The sequence below is a fragment of the Leptodactylus fuscus genome, chromosome 1 (genome assembly GCF_031893055.1).
Source record: "Leptodactylus fuscus isolate aLepFus1 chromosome 1, aLepFus1.hap2, whole genome shotgun sequence".
In the NCBI taxonomy this organism is placed as follows: domain Eukaryota; kingdom Metazoa; phylum Chordata; class Amphibia; order Anura; family Leptodactylidae; genus Leptodactylus; species Leptodactylus fuscus.
In genome coordinates, this window is record NC_134265.1 from 336,904,273 (window position 1) to 336,931,054 (window position 26,782).

At 42.1% G+C, this 26,782-nt stretch overlaps 1 protein-coding gene across 1 annotated transcript in view; it reads left to right on the top strand.

Moving 5' to 3' along the window:
- Positions 1 to 25,409, top strand: part of LOC142182739 (uncharacterized) — an 85,576-nt gene extending 60,167 nt beyond the window's left edge. The window contains exons 3-4 of the mRNA XM_075257458.1: positions 24,361 to 24,486; positions 24,519 to 25,409. Of these exons, the coding sequence (XP_075113559.1) occupies positions 24,361 to 24,486; positions 24,519 to 25,409 (1,017 nt within the window). The remainder of the gene's footprint in view (positions 1 to 24,360; positions 24,487 to 24,518) is intronic.
- Positions 25,410 to 26,782: the final 1,373 nt, after the last annotated feature.

Genomic DNA, 26,782 nt, shown 5'->3' on the forward strand with positions numbered 1-26,782 from the left:
GACCCAAAACGAAGCTTTGGGCCAAACCATCCAAATCTGAAATGAAACAAATCTTCCTCCCCCATGTCTAGTCATGACACAGACATCACTGCTACTGTATGCCAGACCGAATTCAAATTGGATCTCACTGATTTTTAAAGTGACCCAATGACGGGATCTGTCTGGTTCATGTATGTGTCTGGGTATCTTTGTTAGTGGTGAAGAGGATTACACTATTCATGATGTCAACTACATTGGATCCCCATGACAAAAACATCAAAACAGAACAGAGAACGGAGAAAAGAGTAAGTCACAACTGAACAGAGAGCAAGAACAAACCAGCGGCATCATGTAACTAAGAGGAAGGAGGTTTTTGTATGGCTCTGTATCACTGTGGGTTTCACCATAATCGCTCTGACAGCAATATTCTCCTTCATCTTCTTCCATCATTCCCTGGATTGTGAGAGTAAAATCATTGCCTGACCCGGTGGCAATAAACCTGTCTGGGATCCCGGACTGGCGAGTGGTGGCATAATAGATGAGAAGTTTTATTTGTCCTTGTTTTATCTGGTACCAATTTACTTCATATTTACCAATGGCATCATAATAAGTACTGGAACTGGATGTACATGAGATGGTGACTGTATCTCCGGTTAATGCCGATATATGAGCTGGCATCTGAGTCATCACAACATACTGTCCACTTGTGGCTACAAATATTAAAAAAATAGATTATTATACAGATCATACAGGTCTAAGCCATGTAATCATAGACTGGATAGTATATAATATTACCTGGAATATAGAGGTAGAAGATACACAGTGAGTATACCAGGGCCACCATCATTGTGATACCGCACTGTCACAGACAGATCACTGAGGTGGAGGTAAACTACTGATATAAGAAGACATCAGCAAGGGAATAGCCAGAAGTTTTGTTATGCAAAACCGATGGTTATAAAAGTCAGAGATTCAGATGACTGAGCCCAGAGCTTACCCGACAAGTACAACACTTATGTATTCCTGTTTATACAGTGACAACATATTCTGTAGTTCTGTATTGAGATCACCACAACTAATTGTCTTCATTGGACTTACAATCTTAGGTGAATAGATCCCATATAAAATGAGGCATTGAGTTATAGTACCGTGTCCTACCACCCGGGATACGGGAACTGCAGTTTGAACCACAATCTTTATTGTTTTCTTTAGGACATAGAACAACCTCCTGATGAGCTTGTATTGTAGTAGCGAAACGTGTTGAGGTTTTTGCTAGGAATGCTCCCAGCCTCCGTTATACTTGCCTTAGGAGAGGAGAGATGCTGAAGATAGAGCCTTGATTCTTATGCCCAGCTCTTCCCCTGCATTCCTATATGGCATCTATTCACTTGGTTATTTAGGGATGGAATCCCTGTTTTGCTGACTTACCTTACTACTGAAGGGTCAGCATTTCCTAAGAAAACGTGCATCTCGAATCAATGAGAATGTGACTTTTACTATTACGGTCTGAGACTAGTTATTATACTATCTCAGCATCCCCATACCTTATATAGTCGCCCCGTTTTTATTGTAGTTTTTTTTTTTTTGGGGGGGAGGCAGACCATTAGTGTTTTATTGCACTGGCATCCAGTCGCAGCTAGCTGTTTTTTGGACCGGAATCTGAGGCGGCCTCTGCGTCAAACTCCAGTCCAAAAAACCCCATGTGAACCCGGCCTTAGACCGGGGCCACACGGGACATAAATGCCGCGATTTGCCTTCAGCGGAAACTCTGCGGGAAAAATCGTGGCGTTTTACAGTGCAAGCAAAGGGGATGGGATTCATGCGAATCCCATGTCCACTTTGCGGAAAAAAACGCAGTGCGGACACGCTTCGATTTTCAAAACCGATGCGGTTTTGAAAATCGCAGCATGTCATTTATACCTATGGAAACGCCGGTGGCGTTCCCATAGATATAAAACTCCATGAACTTTCTGTTGAAAGTGCTGCGGAAAGAACCGCAGTGTGTTCACGCCTTAGACTTAGTGTTAGCAGCTAAAAAAGCAGCAATAACCCCATCATTATTGCCCAGGACCGACTGCCTCCAGAGGAACCTAGAAAAGCCAGGAACAATGCAGTACTGTACTGATGGGTACTGGGACTAGTAGTATTAGGTTGGGTAAAGCCAAAAACCTTGGGTTTTCCCCTAAAGCTAGTATACTGTTACTTTATATTTGGCTGGTTTTTGAAAGTGGAATGACCATACGTAATTTTGGTAAATTAATAAATGAGAGTTTAATCGTGGCGGGATATTTAACTAGTAACTTTGCAAGAATTAAATTTAAAACATTTTAAAATTTTGTTTAGACAAACAAAATCTGAAACTTTTGGGAAAGTTGACACAAATTTGACGTGTGCTAAGTCAATTTGCTGCTTTTTACAAAGTTTTGAAGAGGTTTCTCCTGGTCAGTAAATAGCAGTCACTACTGGGCACTGGAGCCCTGAAAGGACCCCCAAATGTCTCTATGTCCCACATGACCCTATCACAAAATTTACACAGAGACCCAGGAGCTTTAAAGGGGTTGTCCCATAACAAGGATCCTATCTATATTGCTAGTTTATGTGGATATAAGACTATTCCTAAATACATTGCTTTATCAAAACTGCTTTGTTTGGCCGTTATCTTAATTTATTCACTTCATTGTTGACACTGGCCCTTGGGATTATCTGCTCATTTGTCAAGTGAGGTAGCTGCCTTCTCTCGGGAGAGGGGCTGACAAGCAACGGAGCTCCTCATGTAGGGGAGGGGGGGGTGAGAGCTCCGGGATTACTGTGCTGTCTATCTTAAGCTTTTCCGCTTATCAGCCGGTTTAATTGAATTTGGCTGATAAAGGCTGAGATCAGGAGTCCATTACCTCCGTATGTAATGCAAGCTGACTCAAATCCAGCTCTGCTACATCAGTTTACACATCAGCGTCATACTGTGGATCATAGCAGATAGCAGAGCAAATGAAACCCTGCCCACCAATGTGCCAGAAATCCAGGAAGTGAAGAGAGTACAGAGCCTTCAGGCTGCAGAACAAAAGTTATGGGAATACCCCTTTAAGTCATAGCTCTGCTATAAAGTGTGCCTGTCCGGATGAGGTTTGAACTGAGGTCTCAATTTTGTATGAGCAAGTAGGCACTAGAGGGAAGTTACTTTGTTATAGTCTATATTTGTTTCCTGCTACAGAAGAAGGTTTTTGTACAGCTCTATATTTCTGTGTGAGTGGCAGCTGTGCGTTTTGCATACAGTAATAATCTGCTGCATCGTCTTCTGTCACTCTGCTGACTGTAAGAGTGAAATCTGTTCCCAATCCAGATCCAATGAATCGATTTGAGACTCCTGGTAGTCGGATTGATATCTTATAAATAAGAAGCTTGAAATGTTGTCCTGATTTCTTTTGATACCAGTCTAACTGACCCCTTACACCTTCTGTGCAGGTACATGAGATGGTGACTGTATCTCCTGGTAACACCGACGTATAATCTGGAGTCTGAGTCACCACAATCTCTCCACAGGAAACTTAGAAAACAACAGTAGAATATCATGAATCCTACATGCACCCAAATAATTCAGGTAACAAGTGAGAATGTTATGATCAGTAATTGCAGTATAAGTGATATCCGTAAAAAAACGGAATAAAGGAAAATAGAAATCAGCCTACTGGGAAGATATAATACAGATATTACCTTGCATGAAAAAATAAACAGCACTGAGCAGATATATCAGGGAAGCCATCATCTCCTCCTCAGTCTATCACAGACAATGTTCAGTGACTTATAAGAGTGTCTAATGGAAAGTAGAGATTTTATATGTAAAACGAGAAACATGCAAATTGTGAGACAAAGAAAGGTTGTCCCTCATCATAGACTCTGCAATACTAGCAAATACATAAAGAAGACATTAGACCACAAGATCCAAGGTTGTAAAAAGATGAGGCAGAAAAGCGTTGGTCCAGAAATGAATCCTTTATTCCAATTGGTAAACACACAATGCGTTTCGAGACTTGCCTATTATCAAGTCTTAATACACACTTGAGAAGGAGCAAGTCCTGAAATGCGTTGGAATACAACTGGAATAAAAGTTTTCATTTCTGGGTCAGCACTTTCCTGCGTCATTTTTTTACAACTTTAAATCTTCCTGACGTGTATAACCCATAGTATGTTCCTGAGGCTAAGCTGTGTTCTGGGGTCTGTGTCCATTTGGAAATATACTGCTATATGCCTTAAAAATGGTTGCAAGGCGATAATCATGACATTGCAGAAACCAGTCAAAAATCAACATGGCCATCATTGCAAGTAAACAAGATCAGTTTGAGAAAGCCTGGGAGGGTTGTCTTCCCCAAACATTTGAAAGGCAAAAAGCAAAGGAAGAACGGTGTTTGTGCCTGGTGTCGTAGCACGGAGCTAAGGTGATAATCAGTGGCGTAACTACTGGGATGGCCGCAGTAGTGGGACACTAGGAGGCCTGGCATGCCCCTGTTTTATCTGCTGGAGTAACGGGCCCTATTTACTTACCGATCCTCACTACTGCTCACAGCTGCCGACGCTTCTCCTTCTGCCGAGGCGGCTGTAAGTAAGGCCACGGGCCTGCGAACCCCATGAACACTGTTATCAATATAATCGGGGGTCTTTTCAGACCCTGAGTATAATAATCAAAGGGCTAGGAGAGATGAGGGAACATTAAAAAATACTGTTACTTACCTCTCCTGGGCTCTGGAAGGCTTCAGGCCTACTTGGTGATTTCCCGTTCATCATTGAAGATGGCCGACATCAGCGGGGAGTGCACTAGAGCCCAGCAGAGGTAAGTATCAGTTTTTTTATGTTTGTATCCTTCCCTGGGTCTCCGATCATTATACTCTGGGCCCTGAAAAGACCCCAGAATATAATAATTGTTCATGGTCCATAATACTGTGTGCAAGGGCCACTTTGGGGCATAATACTATGTGCAGGGGCCACTATGGGGCATAATACTGTATGCAGGGACCATTATGGAGCATAATATAAATTCGCCTTGGTGCCCTGCCATTCCTAGCTTCACCACTGGTGATAAAGTTTCATTGTAGTAGCGATCAAAGTTTCTGCCCAGTTTCAAACTGGGGCACTTTCACGTTTAAGGCGAAGGTGATGACCACTACATTACAGAAACTGGACACAAGGAGAGGTTTCTTCTACAATTGTCTGAAAGCCAAGAAAGAAGAAGATCCATGTTTCTGCCCGGTGTCGAGATGCGGACCTATAATTGCTATCTCATTTTTCCTATTACTTATACCGTACAATATTACACTATTAGCACGCTGCACTGTTTTACTTTTCCCTCTCATTAGACCACAAGAGACTTTGATCAACCTCTCACCAACTATTAGAGATGAGCAAACACTGTTCGGATCAGCCGATCCGAACAGCACGCTCCCATAGAAATGAATGGAAGCACCTGTGACGCCGGCCGGCCGCCGTCAAAGTCAGCCTCACAGGTGCTTCCATTCATTTCTATGGGAGCGTGCTGTTCAGATCGGTTGATCTGAACAGTGTTCGCTCATCTCTACCAACTATGTATAAGTAACCTCATCCATCAATGTGGAATGACACGGGATAACACCTGTATGAGCCAACATATGGGAAGACTCCCATGGTAAATTTTAAGTGCCTATATGTATTATGCGCTCCCCTGAGAACAAAGCAATTTCTGTAAAACTTGAAAGAGACTAAATCAGCACTAGTCATTAGAACAGTTTCCTTGTGGTTGAGGTAATGAAAATGGATCCCTTGTTCAGAGTCCCATGAAGTTACTGAATCAAATAACGTATCAGATGCATAAATTACCAGTATTCACATTAGCATATAGCCAGGCTATCCTCACGATAAATCGGATTGGTGGTGGCTGTACAACGGTCCCTTCACTGATCAGCTATTTGGGACTACTGCCTAAGGATGAGCGTAGTTGTTTGGAATAAGTTGATTTCACTGAAAATGATGAGGGATTACCACCCAATTAGTATTATACTATGGGGGTCTCTTCAAACCCCATAATAAGCAAAAGCCCAGGGGAGAAGTGGAAACATAATAAAAACTGAAATTCACCATCATTCACCTCCCTTGGACCTTGTCATGTTCCTCTACGACTGTATTCAGACCCCTTCTAGCTTGCTTAGTGATGTGACAAGATTTGGGAGACAGACGAGGCCTATGCTTGGATCTCAGTAATCATGTGCCATTATGTTGATGCACCTCGCCTTATTATCACCAGTCTTCAGAGCCCCTGAGCTGAAAGAGGGTGTCTTCATATATCACTAGATGCAAGTGTCTTCATAAATGAGGCCATCCCTCCGCTGGAGGAAAACGTATGTCATATAAGCCACAGAACTGCCCTACAAGGCATAATAAATGGGCCAATGGGATTTTTCTAACATGACTGGCAATGAGTGTGTGGATTAGATGGTGCATAGTTGTAAACCTAATACATTATGTGCTACTTTTTAATAAGCTGTACAATTTTTTGCCCAGGCACTCTACACTCCTTAGCAAACTTTGGCAACCTCCTCTTATAGAATCGAAGTTTATGAACCGGCATTTCAAGTCATAATAAATTGGCCCAACAGGGTATTTTCATTTGTCCTATTATAGTAGCTCAATATCACAATCTGTTCTGAAGGATCAGGTTAGATTTGAGGTTCTTAGAGCAGGTAGATCCATGTGTAACAGACCACTAAGCTCACGGTTCTTGTTATTCATATTCTTGTCTATATTACGAAGTGACTGTTTCCTGTTACGTAAGACGGTTTCGGTACGGCTCTGTATCACTGTGTGAGAGGCAGCTGTGCATTCTGCATACAGTAATAATCTCCTTCATCCTCTTCTCTCACTCCTGAGATTGTTAATTTAAAATCAGATCCTGATCCAGATCCAGAGAACCGGTCAGGGACTCCTGGTAGTCGGGTGGACGTCCTATAAATAAGAAGTTTCAGAAGTTGTCCTGATTTCTTTTGGTACCAGTCTAAGTTTCCGTATATCTCTCCCTTGGCTGTAACTGAGATGGTGACTGTATCTCCGGGGGACACAGCGATAGAACCTGGAGTCTGAGTCATTATAATGTCTCCACAGGAGGCTTAGAAAAGAGGAATAACATGTTATTAATCCCATATACACTGAATAACAAAGCAACAACTAAAAATGTTACAATGACAATATTATATATCTATATACACATAGCATTTGTAATGAGGAGAAATAAATAACATAGATGTAAGCCAACTCTGAAGATATTGATATTACCTTGAATAAGGATATAGACAGCACTGAGCAGATATGTCAGACAAGCCATGATCTCCTCCTTGGTCTGTTATTGGTCAGTGAGTCTTAAGATTAGGTGTCTATATAGCAGGAAGTCTATTTTATATGTAAAACAGGAACCATGCAAATCATGAAGAATGAATCGGAAAGACTCTGCAATACAAGTAAATACCTAAAGACAAGATTAGACCAGAATTTGATCATTTGGGTGAACAAACATTGGGAGGTCTAGCAACCAAATGGGAACACGTGACCTAGGAGCCAACACATGGCAGGGAAATGTATATATATTCCTTATATTTATATATAGTCCTTATATTTATATATAGTCCTTATAATTTCAATTTGGTCCTCCAAGAATAAGACAATATCTGTATAACTGAAGAAAGAACAATTTGGCAACAGTCACTAAAACAGTTGCCTGATGGTTGAGGAGATAACATATATCCTTTGTACTGAATGTCCATGATATGGCTGGAGCAGCGAGTAACTACATGCAGCATCTTCTACCAGGGACAAACCATGTGTTCATTCTATAATGCTCAGGCTAGGTTTATTCCTGTGCAAGTCTCCATTTTGGGTTTCCATCCCTGAATCCACTTATAAAATGCAAAGAGAAAAGTCCTGTAAGCAGGTCAGGCAGCTGTCCTAAATAGCTGATCAGTCTGGTGATCAAATATTGATATTGATAAACCATTAAAGGGATACTATCATACAAACACATTTTTTTCTTAGTAACACATCGGAATAGGGGCCACACGGTGGCTCAGTGGCTAGCACTGCAGCCTTGCAGCGCTGGAGTCCTGGTGTTCAAATCCCGCCAAGGGCAAAAAGCCATCTGCAAGGAGTTTGTATGTTCTCCCCGTGTTTGCATGGATTTCCATCCCATATTCCATAAAAAAGACATACTGATAGGGAAAAAAATGTACATTGTGAGCTCTATGTGGGGCTCACAATCTACATAAAAAAAATAAAAAAAAAAACACATCGGAATAGCCTTAAGAAAGGCTATTCGTCTCCTACCTTTAGTTGTCTTCTCCACGCTGCCGTTCCGTAGGAATCCCGATTCTTGTTGGTATGCAAATTAGTTCTCTCGCAGCAATGGGGGCAGGCCCCAACACTCAAACAGCACTGGGGGCGTCTCCAATGCTGCCAGAGAACTCTCCAGTGTCACCTCCATCTTCATCAGGAACGTCCTCTTCATCCTCTTTATTCTGGCGCAGGTCTCAGACTTCGGGTTTAATCTCAAGAGCTGACAAGGCTTCTTCATTGTAAGGACTGTGAACCTGTGGAATAGCCTACCCAGGAGCTGATCACAGCAGTCACAGCGACAGCTTCAGAAAAGGATTAGATGACTTTTTTGGAGTGAAATATTATGGATGGTTATGGAAAAGTATAGAATACTTATTTCCTTCATTTGTCCCTTCAGTCACTTTCCCATCTCTTGATTGAACTTGATGGACATAAGTCTTTTTTCAAATATAATATGTAATTATTAGAGATGAGCGAACAGTGAAATATTCAAGATTCGATATTCGTTTCGAGTAGAGCCTCAATATTTAACTACTCGATCGAATATCGAATGCCATTATAGTCTATGGGAAAAAATGCTTGTTTCAGGGGAAACCACTATTTAACTAAATGAGAGTCACCAAGTCCACGAATAGCAGGAGAAGAGTGTTTAGGAGGAGCGAAGTGCAGTTAAGGCGCACGGACCCCATTATAGTCTATGGGCTCCGTGCACTTTAACTGCACAGCGTTCGCAGTTGCGCTGATAAAAAGTCAGCTCCCTCGTAACTGCAAGCTGCCAGCTCTCCCGACTAGCAGGGACGAGCCTGCGGCAAGATAACGCTGGTTCTGCAGCAGGCTTGTCCTTGCTAGTCGGGAGAGCTGGCAGCTTGCTGTTACGAGAGAGCTGACTTTTTCTCTGCTTTATCATATCTGGCAGGTCATAAAAAATGGCATTTACCATCTTATTTGTTCACTTATTTAATTATTTACAGTATATATATACCGTATATACTTGAGTATAAGCCAACCCGAATCAGCCGAGGCCCCTAATTTTACCACAAAAAACTGGGAAAACTTATTGACTCGAGTATAAGCCGAGGGGGGGAGATGCAGCAGCTACTGGAAAATTTCAAAAATTAAAATGGTCGGAGTTTTTGGGTGCAGTAGTTGTTGGGAAGGGGAGGGGGTGTTTTGGTTGTCTGTCTGTCTGCCCCTTCCCTGAGCTTCAGGACTGTTTTTTCTTCCCCCACTTGGAATTCAGTCTGGCTGACTATAGGGGATCTGCAGTGCTCCTATTAACCCCTTCCCGATGGAACAGGAGCACTGCAGATCCCTTATATTCAGTAGACCGGGCACTTTCATACACAGGGATACCTAATGTGTTTGTGTGTCACAGTCATTTTCTATTATTTTTAAAGATTCTTTTTTTCCCACTATACATTGATATTGCAGCTGGTCATAGACCCCCCTCCTAAAAAAAATAAAAATAAATATATATATATTTTTTTTGCTGACTCAAGTTGGGGGGCTTTTTCAGCCCAAAAACTGTGCAGATAAATTCGGCTTATACTCAAATAAATATATATATATATATATATATATATATATATATATATAGTGGGGCAAAAAAGTATTTAGTCAGTTACCAATAGTGCAAGTTCCACCACTGAGAGGCGTCTGTAATTTACATCATAGGTAGACCTCAACTATGAGAGACAAAATGAGAAAACAAATCCAGAAAATCACATTGTCTGATTTTGTAAGAATTTATTAGCAAATTATGGTGGAAAATAAGTATTTGGTCAGTAACAAAATTTCATCTCAATACTTTGTTATATATCCTTTGTTGGCAATGACAGAGGTCAAACGTTTTCTGTAAGTCTTCACAAGGTTGGCACACACTGTTGTTGGTATGTTGGCCCATTCCTCCATGCAGATCTCCTCTGGAGCAGTGATGTTTTGGGGCTATCGCTTGGCAACACGGACTTTCAACTCCCTCCAAAGGTTTTCTATAGGGTTGAGATCTGGAGACTGGCCAGCCACGTTTCATCTTCAATGCCCTTGCTGATGGAAGGAGGTTTGCACTCAAAATCTCACGTTACAAAATCTCACTCTTTCATGTACCCGGATCAGTCGTCCTGGCCCCTCTGCAGAGAAACAGCCCCAAAGCATGATGTTTCCACCCCCATGCTTTACAGTAGGTATGGTGTTTGATGGATGCAACTCAGTATTCTTTTTCCTCCAAACACGAAATGTTGTGTTTCTACCAAACAGTTCAAGTTTGGTTTCATCAGACCATAGGACATTCTCCCAATACTCTTCTGGATCATCCAAATGCTCTCTAGCAAACTTCAGACGGGCCCGGACATGTACTGGCTTAAGCAGTGGGACACGTCTGGCACTGCAGGATCTGAGTCCCTGGCGGCGTAGTGTGTTACTGATGGTAGGCTTTGTTACATTGGTCCCAGCTCTCTGCAGTTCATTCACTAGGTCCCCCCGCGTGGTTCTGGGATTTTTGCTCACCGTTCTTGTGATCATTTTGACCCCACGGGGTGAGATTTTGCGTGGAGCCCCAGATCGAGGGAGATTATCAGTGGTCTTGTATGTCTTCCATTTTCTAATTATTGCTCCCACAGTTGATTTCTTCAATCCAAGCTGGTTGCCTATTGCAGATTCAGTCTTCCCAGCCTAGTACAGGGCTACAATTTTGTTTCTGGTGTCCTTTGACAGCTCTTTGGTCTTCACCATAGTGGAGTTTGGAGTGTGACTGTTTGAGGGTGCACACAGGTGTCTTTTTATACTGATAACAAGTTTAAACAGTTGCCATTACTACAGGTATTGAGTGGAGGAAAGAGGAGACTCTTAAAGAAGAAGTTACAGGTCTGTGAGAGCCAGAAATCTTGATTGTTTGTAGGTGACCAAATACTTATTTCCCACCATAATTTGCAAATAAATTCTTACAAAATCAGACAATGTGATTTTCTGGATTTGTTTTCTCATTTTGTCTCTCATAGTTGAGGACTACCTATGATGTAAATTACAGACGCCTCTCATCTTTTTAAGTGGTGGAACTTGCACTATTGGTGACTGACTAAATACTTTTTTGCCCCACTGTATATATATCACTAGCACTGAGGATGTATCTCACATCACATGGCAAATAACATCCTTGGCTTTTTATTTTTACATTGAATCTTAAAATCATAAAATGTTTTTCTTTTGCAGAACTTGGTTATGCTGCCAATGACAAGAGTGACATAAATTATAAATAAATAGTGACATAAACATAAACATGGTAAAGGATCTTGAAGTGTTTTTTATTGTTTTTCAACAAACCGCATACAGCTATTTAATGTTTGGAATGTGACGATTTAACGGTAAGTTTCGTTCCACCACCAAAAAAGTGATAACAATCAATTTGTGACAGCTGTGATTCAGGTTCATGCATCTTCATTTGTGATAGACAGAACTCCATGAGCTTGGCGTCATCAGACAGATCCTTTGAGCTTGGTGTCATCGCAAATGGTCTACTGTATGCTGGAAAAGAAAAAGCAGTAAAGATGGAATTACTAATAAATGTATTAATGTCTTAGATGTGCACTAGATATTTCTGCGGTTTAATATACTGCTTAACCACATGAGGACCGCCGTACGTAAATTTACGGCCTCATGTGCTGGTACCTAAAGACCGGACTATTGCCGAAATACGTCCGGCCTTTAGGTACCTTTCTGGCGGGGGGAGGGGTGCGGGGGGGACAGGGGTTAGGTGTTACTAACACCTAACCCCTTCCTCCATAACGTCCAGTCGGAACTGAGTCCGACTGGAAGTTTTAACCCTTTCGATCGCGCCGTGAAACATCACGGCGCGATCGAAAGGCATCCGCCGACAATTAAATCAGATCGGCACCCCCCGCGGCGAGATCGGAGGGTGCCGATAGCAGTAAAAGGTAGTCTGGGGTCTGGCCAGTGACCCCAGACTGCCCGAAGCCCCCACATACCTGGTGATCCTGCCAGGACCTTCTGATGTCAGGCTGTGCGTCTACACAGCCTGACATCCTGCTACGGAATGCCATGTGGGACACCTGCAGGCTGTGTCTCACATGGCATTCTATATCAGCAAAGTATTGCTGATTGAAGTGTCCTAAATGGACACATGAAAAAGTAAAAAAAAATGTAAAAAAAATAAAATGAAGTGTATGAAAAAAATTAATAAAGTTATAAAGCCCAAAAATCCCTTTTTCTCAATAGAAAATGAATTATATAAAAAAAGAACTCAAAAGTAATAAAAACAATGCATATTTGGTATTGTCGCGTCCGTAACAATCTGTACAATAAAACTGAAATAATATTTAATGTACACGGCGAACGCCGGAAAAAAAAAACGGAAAAAACTCGCCGGAAGTAATGATTTTTCGCCATCTCACCATACAAAATATGCTATAAAAAGTGATCAAAAAGTCATATGCATCCGAAAACAGTACCAATAAAAAGCGCAGGTTGTCCCGCAAAAAATAAGCCCTCAACCAACTCTGTCAACCGAAAAATAAAAATGTTACGCCTCTTAGAAGATGCGATGCAAAAAACATTGATTTATGTCCCCAAATGTGTTTTTCCTCTGCAGAACTAGTAACACATAAAAAAAATACTATAAATGAGGTATCGCCGTAACCGTACCGACCCGCAGAATAAAGGGAACATGTTACTTATACTGTACGCTGCATGGCGCAAAATTAAAAAAGTAAAACTCAATGCCAGGATTGATTTTTTTTTTTTAAATCCAGCAAAAAAGGGTTAATAAAATGTATTCAATAAGATGTAGACACCCAAAAATGGTGTCATTACGAAATGCATCTCATCCCGCAAAGAATAAGCCCTTATATGGCCACGTCACCAGAAACATAAAGAAAATATAGCATCTCACAATGTGAAGACAAAAACCCTCAAAAATCGCCAAATTATTAGAACACAACTGGGTGCGTCATGTAGGGAATATATAAGCTGTGTGAGCGGATATCAGGGGACACCCCAGATTTACAGCTTATGAGGGAACAGACACCAGAAGTGACCCCTAAAGTGACCCCCAGAGTGACTCCCCCAATCATAGGAGCTACGGGGACATAGTAGGGAATTTGGTGTTTGCAATGTCCTCCGCACAGCTTATATATTCCCTCTTCGCCATCCGCTGTGCAGTCACGTCCGGGATACTAATACTCACTACACCCCCTGATAAATTCTTTGAGGGGTGCAGTTTTCAAAATGGGGTCACTCCTGGTACCCCATGGAATCCACTTTTCTGGTACCTTACAGGCTCTACAAACATGACATGGCGTCCAGATACCAAACATCTGAATCTGTGCTCCAAAAGCCGCATAGCGCTCCTTCCCTTCTGCACCCTGCTGTACGTCCAAACTGCAGTTTATGACACATGTATGACACATGTATGACACTGGTGTACCCCCGGATAACGGACATAATGTCATATGTGGGTATAAACTGATACTAGGGCACAGCCGGACACAGAAGGGAAGAAGGGTCATTTGGTTTTTGGAGCACAGACGGTTTGGTTTTTGGATGCCATGACACTTTTGTAGAGCTGAAACGCCAGTAATTTGGAATCCCCTGATAAATTACCTTATTTTGGAAACTACACCCCTGAAGGATTTATCCAGGGGTACAGACAGCATTTTTAACCCCCAAGTGTTGCTATAACTTTATATATATAACTATAACTGTAGTGGATTGTGAGAGGTGAAAATGACCATTTTTCCAGGAATACGTCCTTTCAGTGCGTAATATGTTGTGCCCACCTTGTATCAGAGATGAACGCTCTAAAAGCTGTTGTGCCTGGGATACCCGTTTAACAGTTTTTGGAGTGTCTCTGCTGACATAAGTCGGGCACAACATGTTGCATACTGAAATGGCAAATCTGTAAAATTTTCATTTTTAACTTCTCTATCAGTTGCGATTTCATTTCTGGAAACTAAATAAATGCAACACTCAAGGGTTAAAAATTCTCGCTACACCACTTGATAAATCCCATCAGTGGGGTAGTGTCCAAAATAGGGTGACATGTCTGCGGATTCCACTTTATTGGCAATTCAGGGGCTTTGCAAAAGTGGCATGGTGTGCTCCAAAAACCAATATAGCGCTCCTTTCCTTCTGTCCCCGGCTGTGCCCAAACAGCCATTTCTACCCACATATGGCATTAAGTACGTTATCCGGGGTACACCAGTGTCATACATGTGGGCATACACTGCTATTTGGGTACCCAGCAGGGTGCAGATGTGAAGGAGCAATATGTGCTTTTGGAGTGAAGATTTAGATTCTTCGTTTTTGGACACCACGTCACATTTGCAGAGACCCTAAAATTGCCCCTACAAAATGGGGTCACTTCTTGGTGAATTCCAGTTTACTGGAACCTCCAGGGCTCTGCAAAAACATCATGGCGCCCAGAGGGTCCCTCTAAATCTGTACCCCAAAAGCTAAAACGCACAGTGGTCCTTCCCTTCTGAGCCCTGCTGTGTGCCCAAGCAGCAGTTTACACCCACATATATAATTTTTTGACCCCCGGGATGGCCCACTTAATAGTTTTAGGAGTGCAGGTCTCTGACAACACAAAGTGGGTGCAACGTATTGGGCACCGAAAAGGCATATTTTTAAAAATTTCAATTTTCATTTTGTACATTAATTTTTGGGAAGCATTTTAGGCTCAAAATGATAATACCCCTTGATACATTCCTTGACAGGTGTAGTTTCTAAAATGGGGTCACTTTTGAGGGGTTTCCATTGTATTGATACTTTAGGGGCTCTGCAAATGCGACATGGCACCTCAAAACTATTCCAGCAATATATGCCCTCCAAAATCCAAATAGCGCTCTTTCCATTCTGAGCCCCAGCATGTACCCATACAGCAGATTTTGGCCACATATGGGGTATTGCCGTGTTCAGAAGAAATTGTGTAACAAACTGTGGGGGGCTTTTAATTCTTAAACTATTTGCAAAATTAAAACTATGGCGCTAAATGGACGATTTATTGGGAAAAAAAGTAATTTTTCATTTTCACGTCCCAATGTTAATAAAATCTGTGAAACACCTGTGAGGCCAAAATACTCACTCTACCCCTAGACAAATTCTATGAGGGGTGTAGTTTCCAAAATGGGGTCACTTATAGAGGGTTTCCACTGTATTGGTACTTTAGGGGCTCTGCAAATGCGACATGGGACCTGAAAAATATTCCAGCAAAATCTGCCCTCCAAAAGCCAAATAGCCCTCTTTCCATTCTGAGCCCCGCCATGTTCCCATACAGCAGATTATGACCACATATGGGGCATTTCTGTGTTCAGCAGAATTTGTGTAACGAACTTTAGGGAGCTTTTTCTCCTTTATCCTCTTGTGAAAATTAAAAATTTGGGGCTAAATTGACAGTTTGTTGGAAAAAAAGTAATTTTTCATTTTCATGGCCCAATGTTAATAAAATCTGTGAAACAGCTGTAGGGTCAAAATGCTCACTCTACCCTTTAATATGTTCTGTGGGGGGTATAGTTTCCCAAATGGGGTCACTTTTAGGGGGTTTCCACTGTATTGGTACTCTAGGGGCTCTGCTAATGCGACATGGCACCTAAAATTATTCCAGCAAAATCTGCCATCCAAAAGCCAAATAGCACTCCTTCCATTCTGAGCCCCGCCATGTTCCCATACAGCAGATTATAGCCACATATGGGGTATTGCCGTGTTCAGGAGAAATTGTTTAACAAACTGTGGGGGGCTTTTACTCCTTTATCCCCTTGTGAAAATGAAAACTTTGGAGATAAAGTGACATTTTAGTAATTTTTCATTTACACATCCCAATGTTAGTAAAATCTGTGAAACAACTGTAGGGTCTAAATGCTGACTATACCTCTTGATGAATTCTGTGAGGGGTGTGGATTCTAAAATGGGGTCACTTTTGGGGGGTTTCCATTGTTTTGGTACTCTAGGGTCTCTGCAAATAAGGCATGGCGCTGAAAATTATTCCAGCAAAATCTGCTGTTCAAACACCCAGTGTCGCTCCTTCCCTTCCATGCACTGCTGTGTGCCCAAAAATCAGTTTACACCCACATGTGGGGTATTTCTGTGCACGGGAGAAATTGCACAATAAACTGTCAGATGCATTTTCTCCTTCAACCCTTTGTGAATGTGTTAATTTTGGGTCTAAATGAATGTATTAGTGAAAAAAAATGAAATGTCTAAATTTCACTGCCATATTATTTTTATTCTTATGAAATGCTTAAAGGGTTAACAAACATCCCAAATGCTGTTTTGAATAATTTGAGGGGTGCAGTTTTGAAAATGGGGTAATTTATGGGGGTTTCTATTATACAGGCCTTTATAATTACTTTCAGAACTGAAGTGGTCCCTAAAAAATTGGTTTGGAGAATTTTCTTGTAAATCTGGAAAATTGCTGTTACACTTGTAAGCCTTGTGACGTCCAAAATAAATTAAAAGACAATCAAAATATGATGCCAATATAAAGCAGAGATATGGGAGATAATATTTATTCATGTATTTGGATGGTATGACTATCTGCCTGAAAAGCAGAGAATTTCACATTTTGAAAATTGCAATTTTTTTCAAATTTCCATCAAATTTCCTAGTTTTTTTATAAATAAATGCAAAAATATTGATTAGTGTTTACCACTAACATGAAGTATAATGTGTTACAAGAAAACAATCTCAAATTCATTTGTGTAAGTTAAAGCGTCTCAAAGTTATTGCCATTTAAAGTGATACATGTCAGTTTTGAAAAAAGAGGCCTGGTCTTTAACATACTTTTGGGCCTGGTCCTTAACCGGTTAATACACTGTATATCAGCTGGCAGCTTTACAGATGGTAGGCTTCTCATGAGTAGGTTGCCATACTATACCATCTGTGCAGTTGGTGCTTCCTACACTGGTATAAATTAGAGACACAGCACAGCTAGTTTATGGGGGCTCGGTGGTTTGCACTCTTGTGGTGAAGCGCTGGGCTTCTAAGTGTGGGGGAACAATGATATCTTTGGAAAAATTAAGTATAAAAAGGTGGGGGCTTATGCTGTTATATCTCCATCTCATCTCAGGGATGAGATGTCTCTTCCTCTGGGAACCAGTTAAAACTGCCCATGTGTTGTGTATTTGTTGAATACACAAAGAGAAAAAGAGTCAGGAAGAGAATGGGCATTGATAGGATTGTTGGACATAAAAGATCAAAGACGGGAAGCCCTAACACCTAAGGTGATAAGGAAATAGAATGGTAACACTAATTGTCTCCAAGGGGGGATATGAACACAGGAGGTCTATAGAAACACTGGAAGTTAGATCCAAGAAGTGACACAAAAGTCTTTGATGTGTAATTATCTTCTGAGCCTTGAGATACACATACTGTATACAGTGACTGTAGGGGGTTAGCTTCCTGGTGGAATGTAATGTTTTAGCCAATGGATAGAGGCTACCATTCCACATCCAATCCTGGTATGTTATGTTACGTCATAAGTCCAACCTGCTTTTGTCTGTATAAATATTGCCTTTTCTGTAACAATAAATCAGAACTCACTTAATACACTGCTCTGTGTGTCCGTGGCTTCTCCAAGCTTGAATATTTAAATTAGACCTACTTCAGCATACGTAAGGGGTCTTTGCCCCAACAGAAATTGGCGCCCAACGTGGGGCATCGATGATCGTTTGATGTGCAACCAATAGAATACCAACCCATCCATCAACCGACTAAGGAGACGGGCCCGGAGGACCTCAGATGAATAAAACAGCGCTGTAGGTAAGCCTTTGTTTTACCATATAAGTAATCTGAGTTCCCACGTGTCCCGGATCCTGTGTGTTGATGTGTGAGGTTAGTGCTGCATATCGTTTTATAACAATCGATACCATTTTTATATAGCTCGGAAGAACCAAAAAAACATATGTTGTTGTAGCGGGGTGGGAAATGTTATACCTCATTCTTTGTATACTGTCCATGCTGTCATTTGATTGATACATTTGTTATAAAGTGTATAAGGCGGTACATTAGAGATTAGTGCAGTCTCTATCCTTAATCCATAGAGCAAAAAGTACTGAGTGATTGAAAAGTCCTTGTTTAAGAACACTAGCCTCCAGCCGTGCCTGGACGGTCAGGGTCGAATGAGACCCGAGTAGTAGCACTAAGGACTGAGTAGAATCCGCGCAAGTACGTGCAAAGATTCAGGTGTGTTTATGTAAAGGGACATAGACAGAAAGTTGAGTCTATGGAAACCGAATAAGGTTTTGTCCTGAGCACTACGCCAGAATTTTGCACATCAGAGGTTAGTTCAGTGAAAACAGAGTGACTGTTTGGTAGTTCTCACTAAGAGAGGTTTGCGTGACCCTCGAGTAGTCAAGAGTGACCCTCTATTGTCTTAATTGCCCTAGAGGAGTGGGAAGCTCACAGCTGATTTGGCCATCAGCTAGTATGGGGAAGGGACCCTCTAAGATATGGTACACCCCATATGAACTAATAGAGATGGGAGAAGGAAAAGAGGTTGCTGCCGAAGTAAAAACGATTTTTAAAAGAGCAGGTGTCCCCAAGACAGGACTGTTTGATAGTAGATTTTGGGACCAATGGAGATTAGATCATGCAGGACAGATACGGGAGCATAAGTTACAAAGAGGAATGTATGCTCTGATTGAAGGTAGTAACAGGGCAGAGAAGGGGGACTGGCCTCAGAAATCGGGTAATAAGAAGGTTGTACTATATGCTTTACCCTCCGCCGTGATTTTAAATCAAAAAGGACGGCAAAATCCACCCTCTGCACCCCCACCATATGGAGGTCCAGAGGGATGGACTTGTAGGGTTTGTAGTCAGCAAAATCTTTACTACAGAGAAACTTGTCTGGCGTGTGGAGCTCATCGCCCCCACGTACAACAAGTAAAAATGTTACAACCACCCTGATGATGAGACCCTTCTACCTTCACCAGAGCCGACACAACACTTGTACCCAGTGTTGACAAGGTCCCAGACAAGGAGAACCTTGGGTGTCCAGGACCCCCATGGAGAGACAGGGACTGAGATTGAAAATAATTCAAAAGAAGGGACATCCCGAACTCCGCAAAGAGGAGCAGGAGGGGGGGAGACAGGCAGTCAAAACATCACTACTACCACAGTTGAATGGCGACCCTGGACCCCCAGTGAACAATTGGCCCTTTGCCAACAGTTACCAGACCCTCAGCTAGAGCCCAGTGCCTTTCTTAGAAAAATGTGCCTTTCTTAGAAAAATGAAAATGATCCAGATGAATTACAAAGCTAGCTGGAAGGATCTTATGGCCCTTCTACAGGTCAAATGTACTGAGGGACTGATGGGAACCATCAATCTTACTACCCAGTTTAGTACACATCAGCCCGGCAGTACAGAAACCACTAGGAGTGGGGACGAGTTCTTAGATAGATTACAATTATGGTGTGACAAACAAGCAGAAACCAGACGCACCGCTTTAACTACTTGTAGAAGGGAAAAGGGAGAGTCTATTGAAGCGTATTATGGCAGACTACTCACTAAGGTAGTAGACTCTGGGTGGGACCAGGCCAGTAATGCTTTGAAAAACACCATGATTGCTGAAGCATTTATGCAAGGAATCGGACCAAATATGGCCGAAAAGATCAGAGGCTGCACCCCAGATTGGAGACGCACAAACCCAGATGACTTTTATGCTAAGGCTGTTGGGTTTGCTGTAGATGAGAGAGAAAGAAAGGCAGTCGCTCCAGTAAAAAATTACACCAATTCTGGTACCATAAACCCGGGAAATCCAAGTAATCAAGGCCGACAGGGCACCTGCCATATGCAACAAGGAAAGAGGGAAACTAGAAAGTGTTTTAATTGTGGAAAATCGGGACATCTGGCCAGGGATTGTTGGTCCCAAAAACAAAAGGACAATTGTAGAAAACCTGCCCCTACTCAGGGTCAGGACAACTCACAATGAAGGTCAGGCTCTCCAGCCCCAGTATTCCTCTTATCTTCAGCAGAAAGAGATATACAAATTTTCCAACCTGTACTGATTAATGGAAAGGAGGTGCCGTTCCTCATAGACACTGGGGCAACTAAATCTTGTGTCAGTAAAGACATTGTCACTCATTTAGATTTACCTTTGTCTGGTGAGAGTCAGATGGTTCAGGGAGTATCAGGTCCCCCTGCCCCGTTTTACCAGACAAAGCCCATAGAAACATCCTTTCAGGGGAGCAGGATTTTGACTAGATTCCTTGTCTCTGAAACCTCAGACAATATTCTAGGTACTGATGAGATGGGAGTACTGGGTTGTAACATCATGCTGCACCCCTCCGGTGAGGCTTATGTACAAACCACACATACCAATCACGAGATACTTTGTTTAGTATCTGCAGCAGTGAATACTCCACATTCAGTATTCACCCTCACTGAGGAAGAAAGTGTGTTATTGTCTAAGGTTCCAGAAGGTCTGTGGGCAATAAGTAAAACAGATTTGGGCAAGTTAGATGTTCCTCCTGTTACGGTGAACTTGAAACCAGGAGCCCAGCCACCTAGAATCAAACAGTGCCCACTGACACACGCCCAAGAAGATGCTATAGCCACAACTATAGTAGAATTGCTAAAAGCTAAAGCTCTAAAAGAATGTACGTCAGTGGCCAACACACCACTGTTCCCTGTTAAAAAGAAGGGCAAAAAGGGTGAACCAGATACTTACCGCATGGTCCATGACCTAAGAGAGTTGAACAAACTCACCTTGCTAGAGACCCCGGTAGTGCCCAACCCTCATACTTTACTGTCTGCAATTCCTACAGGGACCATGTATTATAGTATTGTGGATCTCTGTAATGCTTATTTCAGTGTGCCCCTGCACCCCGATTGCCAATACCTATTTGCCTTCACTTTTAGAGGTAAACAATACACCTGGACAGTCCTGCCACAGGGGGCACAAAATAGTCCAAATCAGTTCACAAGGTGTCTCACACTGATCATGAATGCCTGGGACCCTCCCTCTGATGAGGTTGTATTATTGCAATATGTTGACGATCTTCTTCTTTGTGCCCCAGATAAACAGACATGTGAAGCCGCGACCATAAGCCTGCTGTGTTTCCTCTACCAGAACGGGTGTAAGGCCAGTAAAGACAAGCTGCAATTTTGTAAGCAAAAGGTGGTGTTCTTAGGACATTGTCTGAGCCAAGGTACCAAACACCTTTCAGATGAACGGACCAAAGTGGTAAGGGAAATGCAGGTGCCAACCTCCCATGCTCAGTTACGTACCTTTTTGGGTCTGGTGTCATACTGTAGGCCATGGATCAGATCTGCATCCCTGACCATGCAGCCCTTGTATGACTGTCTCTCATCTAAACCATTCAGTCTGACACCAGAGATTTTGGATGCATTTTATCAACTTAAGCTCCAGATAGTCAGTGCACCTGCCCTAGGCTTGCCTGACTATCAGAAGCCCTTTCAAATCTATGTCACTGAGATGATGGGACATGCTACTGCAGTTCTCACACAACAACATGGAGATAGAAAGCGTCCCGTGGCATACTATAGTGCACGTTTGGATGCTGTTGCAAGAGGAATGCCCTCTTGTGTAGGGGTTGTACTCTCCGTACAGGCCCTGCTGGAGAAAAGCTCAGACATTGTCCTAGACCACCCCCTAGTGGTATACACACCACATGACATCCATGCAATCCTCACACAGGTAGACAGACGTCATCTTTCTTTGGCAAGACAGAGCAAAATGGAATTTTCTCTACAATCCTCCTCAAACATCTCATTTCAGCGTTGTTTAACTCTGAATCCTGCAACTCTTTTACCAATAGGAGTGCATGATTCAAAGGGGGAATAGAGGATGAGATATTTTTAAACTCCCTCTCAGAAGATGACCTATTTGACAGCCAACATCAGCATGACTGTGTTGACCTGATGTCTCAAGAGACAGTCGGCTTCAGTCATGTTACTGATGCCCCATTGGAGAATCCTGACTATGAGATGTTTGTGGACGGTTCCAGGTACCTAACAGAAAAAGGCAAATTTGTTACAGGGTATGCTGTAGTCACTACACACGACACCATAGTACAAGAAGCCCTTCCACCACACATGTCAGCACAAGAAGCTGAACTGAAAGCCCTTATAGAAGCCTGCAAAGTAGCGAAGGATAGCACAGCAAACATTTACACTGACTCCAGGTATGCGTATGGCATTGCACATGATTATGGCCCAATATGGAGGTCCAGGAACTTCCTGACAGCACAGGGCAAGCCAATTAAGAATGGAAACTTAGTAAGTCAGTTGATGGAGGCCATATTGCTCCCTAAGCAGTTGGCAATTGTGAAAGTCAGAGCTCACACAAGGGGAAGAGACCCTGAGAGTATCGGAAATGAGAAGGCTGATCGAGCAGCAAAAGCAGCGGCACTACTGCCATGGAAGGGTCTCAACCAGGTGAGCAAGATGGATACTGACCTAGCAGACCCCAAGGGGCTGTACGCTAAGGTGACTGGTGAGGAAATTGAGAAATGGGCAAAGGCTGGTGCCAAGGAATGTGAAGGAATGTGGAAAATGGGGGATAGATTGTGTCTGCCCGCAGCAGCATACCCCCAAATGGCTGGTTTGGCCCACGGTAAGGTGCATGCCTCTCGAAATGCCATGGAGTCACTAGTGGGTAAATTATGGTTTGCCCCAGGTTTTGGAAGGGCTGCAGGGAATCACGTAAAAGCATGTCACATTTGTGCTCTACACAATCCAGGACAGGTAGTTAAAACACCTACCAAATGCACACCAAAAGCCCTGTATCCATTCCAAAGGTTACAAATAGACTACATACAATTGCCTAAATCTGGAACGTATGAATATGTGTTGGTCTGTGTGGATTTGTTCTCAGGTTGGGTAGAGGCCTATCCAGTCAGCCGAGCAACCGCACAGGTAACTGCCAAGAAATTGATGTCTGAGCTTGTGTGTAGATTCGGGATACCTGAGGTGATAGAATCTGATAGAGGTACACATTTTACAGGTGAGATAATGAAGGAAATAATGTCTGCATTAGGGATTGAACAAGCTTTCCACACACCCTATCATCCCCAAAGTTCAGGCAAAGTGGAAAGATTGAATGGCACACTCAAGTTAAAAATCCAGAAAGCAATGGCAGAGACAGGAAGGCCCTGGCCAGAGTGCCTGTCTCTAGCCTTATACTCAGTAAGGACCACTCCTAATAGAAAGACAGGTCTGTCACCATTCGAGGTGCTTTTTGGAAGTGTGCCTAGACTAGGGTTGTATTTTCCCCAGACTTTACAACTCAATTATGACAGCACTGCCAGCTATGTCCAGAACTTGTGTCAACGATTGAAAGTAACACATGAGCAGGTGTTTTCTTCTATTCCAGACCCTTCTGATCTTTCAGGAACACACAGCTTGCAGCCTGGTGATTGGGTGGTCGTGAAAAGACATACCAGGAAGCCTCTTGAACCCAGATATGATGGTCCCTCCCAAGTATTGCTGACAACTGCCACTTCAGTCAAATTGGAAGGAAAATCTACCTGGATACACGCTTCCCATTGTAAGAAGGTTCCTGAACCACAAAAAGAATGAAAGGATGGACATTATTTGTTTTATGCTTTCTTAAAGGACTCACAATTAGTGGAGCCTGGAAATCTCTTCAGGGACCTAGAGAAGTTGACAATAAATTTGTCAGACATCATCTTATAATGGTAGAAGGGTTCAATAAGGCCCTCAAAAATTGTTGGATATGCACTCACTCACCCATCTCATCCTCTAGTCTACCATTCATAGCTGTGCCTGTCCCCATGGAAGAACTGATCGACTGGTCTGGTTGTATGGATCACACCCACAATACGAAAGAATCAGTGTGGAAATTGTGGGCAAATGTTACTGTGGGGATACCAATAGTGGGGTGGACAGATTACCCATGGTGGCAAGGTAACCTTACTGGGGATAATGAGAATATCCAATATGTGACGTATAATGGAGATAGATGGGTTACCCAAAAGAAATCCACTGTTAATCGGTTAGGAGAAATTCCCCAAACCCGACTACAGATAAGTTTTGCTGATGATGGGAAAAAGAGAGGGGATTTTTGGACACCTTGGGTCATAGAAAGAACATTACACAACACCTCCTGGGAACATGCTCATCTATTCATAGAAGGGAATAATCACACATGTAAAGAGATACCCGGGAATATAGAATGTGTAAATGAGACAATTGAAGAAAGGTTTTATAGGAAAAAGAACCTCAACTTTGTGGAAATCGAGATTTTGGATATTGTGGGGCCCTGGGTAAACAGCCATCTTGGTGTATGCTGAAAAATGTATCCAGCTTTGTGGATCTTGTGCACAAACTTATTACCCAACACTCAGCCTTTTTTGCTCTACCTCCTCAGATGTATTGGGCATGTGGCAACAATGCATACAAGTGGTTACCGGTGGGGGTGAAAGGTACATGTACAATAGTAAGACTCACTCCTGCCACCTTTGTAGTTGATAAACTAAATGCAAGAGCCATACCTAAATACACTCTGTACAAGAGAGCAGCTGATAACACCCCTAGGAAAAGTGGTAGACCCCACCTGGTCCAAATGAGTACAGGAAACAAAATAGTCAGTACAGTCCTTGTTTATCCAATGATAAAGCAAACCTGGGATAAACTAGTAGAAGCCACTGATTACTTAGATGATCAAATATGGGGTATATTAGGCGTACTTAACACCACCATAGCAGTGCAAAACCAGCTGATCATAGTCACCAACCAACACACCCTGGTACTAGATTATGTTACTGCGGCCCAGGGTGGGATGTGTCAGGTGGTGGGACCTACCTGTTGCCATTATATCGATCCAGAAGGTAATATCAAAGGAAAACAAGAATTAGAGAATATATACAAATTAAGGGAAGAATATGAGAAGGAGGTGGGGAAAAATGAAGATAGCTGGTGGTTCGACACTTTTTCCTTTCTGAATCCTGTTAATTGGTTCAAGGGAATAGGTGGATGGATAACGGGGATATTACAAATCATTGTACAAATTGCCATGGTCATATTGTTTATATATTGTTTTTTTAAGTTAATTTTGATATGTTTTAATAGATGTTATGATAAAGATAGATATAAGTGGTAGACATTTATAAAAAAAAATATCAGATGGGGAATCCAGCAGGGCTGGCATTTAGGGAACTAAGTGAACGTACTCATCTGATATGAAAATAATAAATGTCTTAATGGGGGAATTGTGGGGGAACAATGATATCTTTGGAAAAATTAAGTATAAAAAGGTGGGGGCTTATGCTGTTATATCTCCATCTCATCTCAGGGATGAGATGTCTCTTCCTCTGGGAACCGGTTAAAACTGGCCATGTGTTGTGTATTTGTTGAATACACAAAGAGAAAAAGAGTCAGGAAGAGAATGGGCATTGATAGGATTGTTGGACATAAAAGATCAAAGACGGGAAGCCCTAACACCTAAGGTGATAAGGAAATAGAATGGTAACACTAATTGTCTCCAAGGGGGGATATGAACACAGGAGGTCTATAGAAACACTGGAAGTTAGATCCAAGAAGTGACACAAAAGTCTTTGATGTGTAATTATCTTCTGAGCCTTGAGATACACATACTGTATACAGTGACTGTAGGGGGTTAGCTTCCTGGTGGAATGTAATGTTTTAGCCAATGGATAGAGGCTACCATTCCACATCCAATCCTGGTATGTTATGTTACGTCATAAGTCCAACCTGCTTTTGTCTGTATAAATATTGCCGTTTCTGTAACAATAAATCAGAACTCACTTAATACACTGCTCTGTGTGTCCGTGGCTTCTCCAAGCTTGAATATTTAAATTAGACCTACTTACATACGTAAGGGGTCTTTGCCCCAACATAAGTTTAAATTTAACCAAGTCGGTGCTTTATATTTTCTCTGGATGCTTGCTTGGTTTTCCTCCAGGTCCTGTGCTCCAAATATATACTAACAGGAAATTTAGATGTGAGCTTTACTGTAAAATACTGTATGTATGGGTGAATTCTTACTCACGGGTTGACCCATTAGGTAACATTATTGGAGGACTCCAAAATAACAGAAATATCAGTCAATATCTTATTAGCTTATATCATAGGATAAGCTCATAGTTAGGTTATGGATCTCTTGCAGTTTCATCTTGGCTCATGCTTGTTCATCTGTGTTGGCCTCTGTGTTATAATCCCGACATGTCTCAAGGTGTCAAAGAAAGACTGACAGACCCAGATGTATTTGTATTCATGAGAGGGGTGTTCACCAGCATCCCTAACCTCTTTACAAATGTATTTGGAAAACGCTAAAATAAATGTACCCTAACCACACCCATGTACCATAAGATAGAAGAGTGTTTTCACCAGCATAGAATTAACCCCTTACATGTCATGTATATTTTTACAAACCTACTAAAATAGCATCCATTATATAAAAGACATAGAGAAAGGGATCACATGACCTCAGAGACCAGATGGGCTCATAAAACT